Genomic DNA, 12,525 nt, shown 5'->3' on the forward strand with positions numbered 1-12,525 from the left:
AAAATTATCAACTTAAAAATTCGCCTGCTATATATGGTAAAACATGTAATTAACTCACCCCTAATGTGATGGTTGGAACTGCTTCTATAATTGCAATAGACCCAGTGTGTGGGGTAAGGAAGTGTGTGTGGACCTGAGTGCACTGTCTATCCAGGTCCACAAAATGTCACTACCACCTCTTTTTATCAGCAGCAACCTCCGGTGATATGCTTGAAGCTGGGCATAGCAGGAGCTCAGAAGACATGTAGGGGACACACTCAGTCACCTTGCCACCCACGTCCTCGGCTGCTAGGCCACGCCCTCTTCTAGTCCTGCCACGAACGCCTTGGTAACACACATCGGATGCCATCCCTCTGCTAGCCCCGCCTGCTGCCCACGGTTGCCAGGTAACCCAACTCCTCTTCCATCCCCCTCCTAGTCCTACCCACGGTTGCCAGGTAACCCACGTCACCAATGTCCTCCTCCATCTCACATGCTGCCACCCCCCTAACCCACGTCCTCCTCCGTCCATCCGTCTCCTCTGTTGGATGCTGTCTACCGCCTCTCCTGCAGCTTCCCTGGTACTCTGGCCGGGCCAGGCAAAGTGGCTGTGCGGGCCTTATACGGCCCGCGGGCTGGACGTTCCCCACCCTTGTGCCAGAAGGTGCTAGATAAATGAAAAGTAGAATCTGACTGGTTGCTATGGGCAACATCTCCACTTCTAAAAACCACCCCCTTAGCGCGCATATGTGTGACCTAAGTTTCAGTAAAAGTTTTAGGATCCGTTGGGGCAACTGTCCCAACTAGGAGGCATTGATAGCCCTGAACCCCGTTCAGAAGTCATGGCGATAAGGAACGATAACTTTAAGGGCATTTATCTGTGTTTATATAAATAAGGTTTCTATCTATACAATTGCAGAGCAGTGTTAGTGCAGCCGCACACCGCCTGGCAGCAGAGAATCCTGCCTGGCCATAATGATAGTCACTTAGTCACCAGGCGCAGCCATGTATTATACAGCTGCAAGAAGCCCAACCCAAACAGTGCAAATTGTGTCTGCCTGGAGGGCGGGTGCTACATGTCAGTGCCACCCAGCCAGGCTGTGCCTTATCACAGGTCTCTATTCACATTAAATCCCTGTGTACAGGTGTCTGAGCGGGATACTCGTCTCTCGGCGTTGCGCGGGGAGCTCCTGGTTCTGCAGCAGGAGCTAGAGGGTAAATGCTCCGAGCTGGAGAGCTGCGAGGAAGCCATCGATCAGCTGACACACGAACTTCAGGCAACACAGGCGGACTTGAGTTCAAGTCGTGAGCAAGCACAGGAGAGTGAAGAGATCCTTCAGTCGGTCCGGGAGCATGCGGCGAGGCTTCAGAACCAGGTGAGTGCAATCTGCCAGCAGCTGGGATTTCTCTATGGAGAGCGGGCATGTTCATGCAGTACATACATACTGTGCATTGCTCCTTGTAGCAGGGCGACACTGTCAACACTCCGCATTGTGAAGTAGCAGCATGGAGTTAATTCTGGTGCAAGCGAGCTGATCAATATACGCAGGTGTGGCCTCTTTAGTGTCTTTTTACCTATGGAGCACTGCTCTCTGTCCTGTGATAGGTGGTGGAGTTGGAGGAGGACCTAGTAAAACTGCAGACAGACTTTTCCACCTACAAAGCTTCGCACAGATGCAGCGATGGCAGCTACACGGACTTGGAGAGACTGGTTCGCCAGCTGACACAGGTCAATAAACGTTTCATTGTTCCATTCATACCCTCCAGTGACTTCTGTTCTCTTTGTGCATTAACATTACACCACTGTGTGCAGGAACTGAGCCATTCAGAAGAAGAAGTCCGGAAACAGATGCAGGAAACGGAACGGAATCAAAATCTCCTCCTGGAAGTAAAACTGGATTTGGCGAAGGAGAGAGAGCAAAGGAACAATACGCTGAAAGGTGAGGCCAGGCCGGTATTGCCCTGGTGGGGATCATGTAATGACCACAGGGCTCCTCACTGTGTGCTCTCCACCCAGACATCGAGCGGCTGGAGCAGGAGGTCAGTAGCTTGCGCAGGAACACAGAAACACAGGTGCAAGAGCACAAACATCTGGTCTCCGAGCAAAAGCAGCAGATCCAGAAGCTGCAGGAGGACCTGAAAGAGAGCAGTAAGCTCACCGCCCACAAAGAGCAGGTGAGAGATGGACATAGGGCATGGAATCCACCTCTGACGGCAACACAACCTGATTGGGGCGGGGCTATTTTTTGGTAACCAGGTGCAGAGGCACAAAACCCCACAACAACCACTCAGACATTTACTTCCATTATCCAATGACAGTTGGCTGCTAGGAGTTACTTACTGTAATTGTGTCAGAGCACAGGGAGCGGGGTGGTCATATATATAGGACGGTGATGTGCAGATGGAGACACCATGTCTTAGGCGACATAGGATGGTGATACAGTCTTCATGGAAATAATGTTTTGTGGTCAGAATTCTTTTTTCATTCAACATTCTAAAATGTAATTTTGAGGTGTTTTAAAGAATGAAAATAAACTGCAGGAGAACCGCTGAGAGGGACATAATATGGGGCTTCATTACAGCTGGGTGTACATACATTTGCGTGGAGATTCCAGGTCCTTACTCTTAGAGACGGCGCAAGCACACTTTAGATGAATACAGTAAGCCAGTGAAGCGGTCAGTGTAAAAATAAGAATTTACTTACCGATAATTCTATTTCTCATAGTCCGTAGTGGATGCTGGGGACTCCGTAAGGACCATGGGAATAGCGGCTCCGCAGGAGACTGGGCACATCTAAAGAAAGCTTTAGGACTATCTGGTGTGCACTGGCTCCTCCCCCTATGACCCTCCTCCAAGCCTCAGTTAGGATACTGTGCCCGGACGAGCGTACACAATAAGGAAGGATTTTGAATCCCGGGTAAGACTCATACCAGCCACACCAATCACACCGTATAACCTGTGATCTGAACCCAGTTAACAGCATGATAACAGAGGAGCCTCTGAAAGATGGCTCACAACAATAATAACCCGATTTTTGTAACAATAACTATGTACAAGTATTGCAGACAATCCGCACTTGGGATGGGCGCCCAGCATCCACTACGGACTATGAGAAATAGAATTATCGGTAAGTAAATTCTTATTTTCTCTAACGTCCTAAGTGGATGCTGGGGACTCCGTAAGGACCATGGGGATTATACCAAAGCTCCCAAACGGGCGGGAGAGTGCGGATGACTCTGCAGCACCAAATGAGAGAACTCCAGGTCCTCCTCAGCCAGGATATCAATCCTGTAGAATTTTACAAACGTATTTGCTCCTGACCAAGTAGCTGCTCGGCAAAGTTGTAAAGCCGAGACCCCTCGGGCAGCCGCCCAAGATGAGCCCACCTTCCTTGTGGAGTGGGCATTTACAGATTTTTGGCTGTGGCAGGCCTGCCACAGAATGTGCAAGCTGAATTGTACTACAAATCCAACGAGCAATAGTCTGCTTAGAAGCAGGAGCACCCAGCTTGCTGGGTGCATACAGGATAAACAGCGAGTCAGATTTCCTGACTCCAGCCGTCCTGGAAACATATATTTTCAGGGCACTGACAACGTCCAGCAACTTGGAGGCCTCCAAGTCCCTAGTAGCCGCAGGCACCACCAACAGGTTGGTTCAGGTGAAACGCTGAAACCACCTTGGGGAGAAACTGAGGACGAGTCCTCAATTCCGCCCTGTCCGAATGGAAAACCAGACAAGGGCCTTTTCAGGATAAAGCCGCCAATTCTGACACGCGCCTGGCCCAGGCCAGGGCCAACAGCATGACCACTTTTCCTGTGAGATACTTTAACCCCACAGATTTAAGTGGTTCAAACCAATGTGACTTTTGGAACCCAAAACTACATTGAGATCCCAAAGTGCCACTGGAGGCACAAAAGGAGGCTGTATATGCAGTACCCCTTTTACAAACGTCTGAACTTCAGGGACTGAAGCTAGTTCTTTTTGGAAGAAAATTGACAGGGCCGAAATTTGAACCTTAATGGACCCCAATTTCAGGCGCATAGTCACTCCTGTTTGCAGGAAATGTAGGAATCGACCCAGTTGAATTTCCTCCGTCGGGCCTTACTGGCCTCGCACCACGCAACACACTTTCGCCAATTGCGGCGACAATGTTTTTGCGGCTACATCCTTCCTGGCTTCGATCAGGATAGGGATGACTTCATCCGGAATGCCCCCTTTCCTTCAGGATCCGGCGTTCAACCGCCATGCCGTCATCTTGGAACAGACAGGGTCCCTGCTGGAGCAGGTCCCTTCTTAGAGGCAGAGGCCACGGATCCTCCGTGAGCATCTCTTGAAGTTCCGGTTACCAAGTCCTTCTTGGTCAATCCGGAACCACGCATATATAGAGCTTACTCCTCTCCATCTTATCAATCTCAGCACCCTGGGTATGAGAGGCAGAGGAGGGAACACTTACCCCGACTGGCACACCCACGGTGTCACCAGAGCGTCCACGGCTCATCGCCTGAGGGTCCCTGGACCTGGCGCAATACCTGTCGAGTTTTTAATCATGTGGAAGACTTCTGGGTGAAGTCCCCACTCTCCCGGGTGGAGGTCGTGCTGAGGAAGTCTGCTTCCCAGTTGTCCACTCCCGGAATGAACACCGCTGACAGTGCTATCACATGATTTTCCGCCCAGCGAAGAATCCCTGCAGCTTCTGCCATTGCCCTCCTGCTTCTTGTGCCACCCTGTCTGTTTACGTGGGTGACTGCCGTGATGTTGTCCGACTGGATCAACACCGGCTGACCTTGAAGCAGAGGTCTTGCTAAGCTTAGAGCATTGTAAATGTCCCTTAGCTTCAGAATATTTATGTGAAGTGATGTCTCCAGGCTTGACCATAAGCCCTGGATATTCCTTCCCTGTGTGACTGCTCCCCAGCCTCGCAGGCTGGCATCCGTGGTCACCAGGACCCAGTCCTGAATGCCTAATCTGCGGCCCTCTAGAAGATGAGCACTCTGCAACCACCACAGGAGGGACACCCTTGTCCCTGGTGACAGGGTTATCCGCTGATGCATCTGAAGATGCGACCCGGACCATTTGTCCAGCAGGTCCCACTGGAAAGTTCTTGCGTGGAATCTGTCGAATGGGATTGCTTCGTAGGAAGCCACCATTTTACCCAGAACCCTTGTGCATTGATGCACTGAGACTTGGCTCGGTTTTAGGAGGTTCCTGACTAGCTCGGATAACTCCCTGGCTTTCTCCTCCGGGAGAAACACCTTTTTCTGGACTGTGTCCAGGATCATCCCTAGGAACAGAAGACACGTCGTCGGAACCAGGTGCGATTTTGGAATATTGAGAATCCAATCGTGCTGCCGCAACACTACCTGAGATAGTGCTACACCGACCTCCAACTGTTCCCTGGATCTTACCCTTATCAGGGAATTGTCCAAGGAAGGGATAACTAAAATTCACTTCCTTCGAAGGAATATCATCATTTCGGCCATTACCTTGGTAAAGACCCGGGGTGCCGTGGACCATCCATACGGCAGCGTCTGAACTGATAGTGACAGTTCGGTACCATAAACCTGAGGTACCCTTGGTGAGAAGGGTAAATTTTGACATGAAGGTAAGCATCCTTGATGTCCCGAGACATCATGTAGTCCCCTTCTTCCAGGTTCGCAATCACTGCTCTGAGTGACTCAATCTTGAATTTGAACCTCTGTATGTAAGTGTTCAAAGATTTTAGATTTAGAATCGGTCTCACCGAGCCGTCCGGCTTCGGTACCACAACAGTGTGGAATAATACCCCGTTCCCTGTTGCAGGAGGGGTATCTTGATTATCACCTGCTGGGAATACAGCTTGTGAATGGCTTCCAAAACTGTCTCCCTGTCAGAAGGAGACATCGGTAAAGCCGACTTTAGGAAACGGCGAGGGGGAGACGTCTCGAATTCTAATTTGTACCCCTGAGATATCACCTGAAGGATCCAGGGGTCTACCTGCGAGTGAGCCCACTGCGCGCTGAAATTCATTGAGACGGGCCCCCCACCGTGCCTGATTCTGCTTGTAAAGCCCCAGCGTATACTGAGGGCTTGGCAGAGGCGGGAGAGGGTTTCTGTTCCTGGGAACTGGCTGATTTCTGCAGCCTTTTTCCTCTCCCTCTGTCATGGGGCAGAAATGAGGAACCTTTTGCCCGCTTGTCCACGAAAAGACTGCGCCTGATAATACGGCGTCTTCTCATGTTGAGAGGCGACCTGGGGTACAAACGTGGAATTCCCAGCTGTTGCCGTGGCCACCAGGTCTGAAAGACCGACCCCAAATAACTCCTCCCCTTAATAAAGCAATACTTCCAAATGCCGTTTGGAATACGCATCACCTGACCACTGACGTGTCCATAACCCTCTACTGGTAGAAATGGACAACGCGCTTAGACTTGATGCCAGTCGGCAAATATTCCGCTGTGCATCACGCATATATAGAAATGCATCTTTTAAATGCTCTATAGGCAAAAATATACTGTCCCTATCTAGGGTATCAATATTTTCAGTCAGGGAATCCGACCACACCAACCCAGCACTGCACATCCAGGCTGAGGCGATTGCTGGTCGCAGTATAACACCAGTATGTGTGTAAATACCTTTTAGGATACCCTCCTGCTTTCTATCAGCAGGATCCTTAAGGGCGGCCATCTCAGGCGAAGGTAGAGCCCTTACAAGCGTGTGAGCGCTTTATCCACCCTAGGGGGTGTTTCCCAACGCACCCTAACCTCTGGCGGGAAAGGATATAATGCCAATAACATTTTTTCTTGTTATCGGGGGAAACCCACGCATCATCACACACCTCATTTAATTTCTCAGATTCAGGAAAACTACAGGTAGTTTTTACTCACCGAACATAATACCCCTTTTTTGGTGGTACTCGTATTATCAGAAATGTGTAAAACATTTTTCATTGCCTCAATCATGTAACGTGTGGCCCTACTGGAAGTCACATTCGTCTTTTCACCGTCGACACTGGAGTCAGTATCCGTGTCGGCGTCTATATCTGCCATCTGAGGTAACGGGCGCTTTAGAGCCCCTGACGGCCTATGAGACGTCTGGACAGGCACAAGCTGAGTAGCCGGCTGTCTCATGTCAACCACTGTCTTTTATACAGAGCTGACACTGTCACGTAATTCCTTCCAACAGTTCATCCTCTCAGGTGTCGACCCCCTAGGGGGTGACATCACTATTACAGGCAATCTGCTCCGTCTCCACATCATTTTTCTCCTCATACATGTCGACACAAAAGTACCGACATACAGCACACACACAGGGAATGCTCTGATAGAGGACAGGACCCCACTAGCCCTTTGGGGAGACAGAGGGAGAGTTTGCCAGCACACACCAGAGCGCTATATATATACAGGGATAACCTTATATAAGTGTTTTTCCCCTTATAGCTGCTGTATAGTTAATACTGCGCCTAATTAGTGCCCCCCTCTCTTTTTTAACCCTTTCTGTAGTGTAGTGACTGCAGGGGAGAGCCAGGGAGCTTCCCTCCAACGGAGCTGTGAGGGAAAATGGCGCCAGTGTGCTGAGGAGATAGGCTCCGCCCCCTTATTGGCGGCCTTATCACCCGTTTTTCTATGTATTCTGGCAGGGGTTAAATGCATCCATATAGCCCAGGAGCTATATGTGATGCATTTTTTGCCATCCAAGGTGTTTTTATTGCGTCTCAGGGCGCCCCCCCCCCCCCAGCGCCCTGCACCCTCAGTGACCGAAGTGTGAAGTGTGCTGAGAGCAATGGCGCACAGCTGCAGTGCTGTGCGCTACCTTGTTGAAGACAGGACGTCTTCTGCCGCCGATTTTCCGGACCTCTTCTGCCTTCTGGCTCTGTAAGGGGGCCGGCGGCGCGGCTCTGGGACCCATCCAAGCTGGGCCTGTGATCGTCCCTCTGGAGCTAATGTCCAGTAGCCTAAGAAGCCCAATCCACTCTGCACGCAGGTGAGTTCGCTTCTTCTCCCCTTAGTCCCTCGATGCAGTGAGCCTGTTGCCAGCAGGTCTCACTGAAAATAAAAAACCTAAACTAAAACTTTCACTAAGAAGCTCAGGAGAGCCCCTAGTGTGCACCCTTCTCGTTCGGGCACAGAGATCTAACTGAGGCTTGGAGGAGGGTCATAGGGGGAGGAGCCAGTGCACACCAGATAGTCCTAAAGCTTTCTTTAGATGTGCCCAGTCTCCTGCGGAGCCGCTATTCCCATGGTCCTTACGGAGTCCCCAGCATCCACTTAGGACGTTAGAGAAATGTATATGAGGAAGACTCTGCACAAACTGATGAAAGTCATTAATCACCCTGATTTACCATCCTGAGAGCTCAATTCCAGTGCAGCTGGTTAGGATTTCATCTCAGGATGCACTAATACATTCTGCAAAATTACCCCTTCCAATAGGCTGAAACGGCCAGTGACACCACCGATAACAGTATGTCAGTCAATGTTCCCATATTGCTTTTATAGTTATCTTTAAATGTTTAAGCTTCTGTCATTCTGCAAGCAGCAAGCGCGGGTCCCTCTTCTGCGCGCAGCAAGCACAGGCTACTCTTCTGCGTGAAGCAAGTATAGGTTGGACTGATCAGTCACGCGTGGACTGACATTATCTATTCCTGGGACACACGCAGCATTTTGTCTGAATTGCTAGGGCATAATTAGTGTGAGTAGATGCCATCAATGCCCCACGATATCTTTTGTCAGTCCAGCGTTATATAGGATAGGTCCCGGGCAGATGTTTGCTGGGATTGGCGGCTGCTTGTTAGCTTTAGTATTGGAGTACATGGCTATTTATACTAGCTTTTCTCTGACGTCCTAGTGGATGCTGGGAACTCCGTAAGGACCATGGGGAATAGACGGGCTCCGCAGGAGACTGGGCACTCTAAAAGAAAGATTAGGTACTATCTGGTGTGCACTGGCTCCTTCCACTATGACCCTCCTCCAGACCTCAGTTAGATTCCTGTGCCCGGCCGAGCTGGATGCATACTAGGGGCTCTCCTGAGCTCCTAGAAAGAAAGTTTATTTTAGGTTTTTTATTTTACAGTGAGACCTGCTGGCAACAAGCTCACTGCATCGAGGGACTAAGGGGAGAAGAAGCGAACCTACCTGCTTGCAGCTAGCTTGGGCTTCTTAGGCTACTGGACACCATTAGCTCCAGAGGGATCGACCGCATGGAACTGGCCTTGGTGTTCGTTCCCGGAGCCGCGCCGCCGTCCCCCTTACAGAGCCAGAAGCAAGAAGAGGTCCGGAAAATCGGCGGCAGAAGACATCAGTCTTCACCAAGGTAGCGCACAGCACTGCAGCTGTGCGCCATTGCTCCTCATGCACACTTCACACTCTGGTCACTGAGGGTGCAGGGCGCTGGGGGGGGCGCCCTGAGCAGCAATAAAAACACCTTGGCTGGCAAATATATCACAATATATAGCCCCAGAGGCTATATATGTGATAAATACTCCTGCCAGAATCCATAAAAAAGCGGGAGAAAAGTCAGCGAAAAAGGGGCGGAGCTATCTCCCTCAGCACACTGGCGCCATTTTCTCTTCACAGTGCAGCTGGAAGACAGCTCCCCAGGCTCTCCCCTGTAGTTTGCAGGCTCAAAGGGTTAAAAAGAGAGGGGGGGCACTAAATTTAGGTGCAATATTGTATATACAAGCAGCTATTGGGAAAAATTCACTCAATATAGTGTTAATCCCTAAATTATATAGCGCTCTGGTGTGTGCTGGCATACTCTCTCTCTGTCTCCCCAAAGGGCTGTGTGGGGTCCTGTCCTCAGTCAGAGCATTCCCTGTGTGTGTGCGGTGTGTCGGTACGGCTGTGTCGACTCGTTTGATGAGGAGGCTTATGTGATGGCAGAGCAGATGCCGATAAATGTGATGTCGCCTCCTGTGGGGCCGACACCAGAGTGGATGGATAGGTGGAAGGTATAAACCGACAGTGTCAACTCCTTACATAAAAGGCTGGATGACGTAACAGCTATGGGACAGCCGGCTTCTCAGCCCGCGCCTGCCCAGGCGTCTCAAAGGCCATCAGGGGCTCAAAAACGCCCGCTCCCTCAGATGGCAGACACAGATGTCGACACGGAGTCTGACTCCAGTGTCGACGAGGTTGAGACATATACACAATCCACTAGGAACATCCGTTACATGATCCCGGCAATAAAAAATGTGTTACACATTTCTGACATTAACCCAAGTACCACTAAAAAAGGATTTTATGTTTGGGGAGAAAAAGCAGGCAGTGTTTTGTTCCCCCATCAAATGAATGAATGAAGTGTGAAAAAGCGTGGGTTCCCCCGATAAGAAACTGGTAATTTCTAAAAAGTTACTGATGGCGTACCCTTTCCCGCCAGAGGATAAGTTACGCTGGGAGATATCCCCTAGGGTGGATAAGGCGCTCACACGTTTGTCAAAAAAGGTGGCAATGCCGTCTTAGGATACGGCCACTTTGAAGGTACCTGCTGATAAAAAGCAGGAGGCTATCCTGAAGTCTGTATTTACACACTCAGGTACTAGACTGAGACCTGCAGATAGTGCTGCTGCAGCGTGGTCTGTAACCCTGTCAAACAGAGATACTATTTTGCGAACATAAGACGTCGTCTTATATATGAGGGATGCACAGAGGGATATTTTGCCGGCTGGCATCCAGAATTAATGCAATGTCCATTCTGTCAGGAGGGTATTAGAGACCCGACACTGGACAGGTGATGCTGACTTTAAAAGGCACATAGAGCCATATAAGGGTGAGGAATTGTTTGGGGATGGTCTCTGGGACCTCGTATCCACAGCAACAGCTGGGAAGAAAATTTTTTACCTCAGGTTTCCTCACAGCCTAAGAAAGCACTGTATTATCAGGTACAGTCCTTTCGGCTTCAGAAAAGCAAGCGGGTCAAAGGCGCTTCCTTTCTGCACAGAGACGAGGGAAGAGGGAAAAAGCTGCACCAGTCAGCCAGTTCCCAGAATCAAAATTCTTCCCCCGCTTCCTCTGAGTCCACCGCATGACGCGGGGGCTCCACAGGCGTAGCCAGGTACGGTGGGGGGCCGCCTCAAAAATTTCAGCGATCAGTGGGCTCGCTCACAGGTGGATCCCTGGATCCTTCAAGTAGTATCTCAGGGGTACAAGCTGGAATTCGAGGCGTCTCCCCCCCGCCGTTTCCTCAAATCTGCCTTGCCGACAACTCCCTCAGGCAGGGAGGCTGTGCTAGAGGCAATTTACAAGCTGTATTCCCAGCAGGTGATAGTCAAGGTGCCCCTACTTCAACAAGGACGGGGTTACTATTCCACACTGTTTGTGGTACCGAAACCGGACGGTTCGGTGAGACCCATTTTAAATTTGGAATCCTTGAACACATACATAAAAAATTCAAGTTCAAGATGGAATCGCTCAGGGTGGTTATTGCAAGCCTGGAGGAGGGGGATTACATGGTATCCCTGGACATCAAGGATGCTTACCTACATGTCCCCATTTACCATCCTCACCAGGAGTACCTCAGATTTGTGGTACAGGATTGCCATTACCAATTCCAAACACTGCCGTTTGGACTGTCCACGGCACCGAGGGTCTTTACCAAGGTAATGGCAGAAATGATGATACTCCTTCGAAAAAAGGGAGTTTTAATTATCCCGTACTTGGACGATCTCCTTATACAGGCGAGGTCCAAGGAGCAGTTGTTGGTCGGAGTAGCACTATCTCGGGAAGTGCTACAACAGCACGGATGGATTCTATACATTCCAAAGTCACAGCTGGTTCCTACCACACGCCTACTGTTCCTGGGGATGGTTCTGGACACAGAACAGAAAAATTGTTTCTCCCGCAGGAGAAAGCCAAGGAGCTGTCATCTCTAGTCAGAGACCTCCTGAAACCAAAAACAGGTATCGGTGCATCACTGCACACGAGTCCTGGGAAAAATGGTAGCTTCTTACGAAGCAAAATTCCATTCGGCAGGTTCCATGCAAGAACCTTTCAGTGGGACCTCTTGGACAAGTGGTCGGGATCGCATCTTCAGATGCATCGGCTGATAACCCTGTCTCCAAGGACCAGGGTATCTCTACTGTGGTGGCTGCAGAGTGCTCATCTTCAAGAGGGCCACAGATTCGGCATACAGGACTGGGTCCTGGTAACCACGGATGCCAGCCTTCGAGGCTGGGGGGCAGTCACACAGGGAAGAAAATTCCAAGGACTTTGGTCAAGTCAGGAGTCGTCCCTACACATAAATATTCTGGAACTGAGGGCCATTTACAATGCCCTAAGTCTGGCAAGGCCTCTGCTTCAAAACCAGCCGGTACTGATCCAATCAGACAACATCACGGCAGTCGCCCATGTAAACCGACAGGGCGGCACAAGAAGCAGGATGGCGATGGCAGAAGCCACAAGGATTCTCCGATGGGCGGAAAATCACGTCTTAGCACTGTCAGCAGTGTTCATTCCGGGAGTGGACAACTGGGAAGCAGACTTCCTCAGCAGACACGACCTACACCCGGGAGAGTGGGGACTTCATCCAGAAGTCTTCCAACTGTTGGTAAACCGTTGGGAAAGGCCACAGGTGGAC

General features: G+C 50.4%; 1 protein-coding gene across 4 annotated transcripts in view; it reads left to right on the top strand.

Annotated features, from left to right (window-relative positions):
• Positions 1-12,525, top strand: part of PMFBP1 (polyamine modulated factor 1 binding protein 1) — a 326,347-nt gene that overhangs the window by 236,684 nt on the left and 77,138 nt on the right. For all 4 annotated transcript variants that reach the window (XM_063945469.1, XM_063945471.1, XM_063945470.1 and 1 more), the window contains 4 exons: positions 1,125-1,355; positions 1,586-1,708; positions 1,793-1,919; positions 1,997-2,154. In XM_063945469.1, coding sequence (XP_063801539.1) covers positions 1,125-1,355; positions 1,586-1,708; positions 1,793-1,919; positions 1,997-2,154 — 639 coding nt within the window. The remainder of the gene's footprint in view (positions 1-1,124; positions 1,356-1,585; positions 1,709-1,792; positions 1,920-1,996; positions 2,155-12,525) is intronic.

This window comes from Pseudophryne corroboree, chromosome 11 (genome assembly GCF_028390025.1).
Source record: "Pseudophryne corroboree isolate aPseCor3 chromosome 11, aPseCor3.hap2, whole genome shotgun sequence".
NCBI lineage: Eukaryota > Metazoa > Chordata > Amphibia > Anura > Myobatrachidae > Pseudophryne > Pseudophryne corroboree.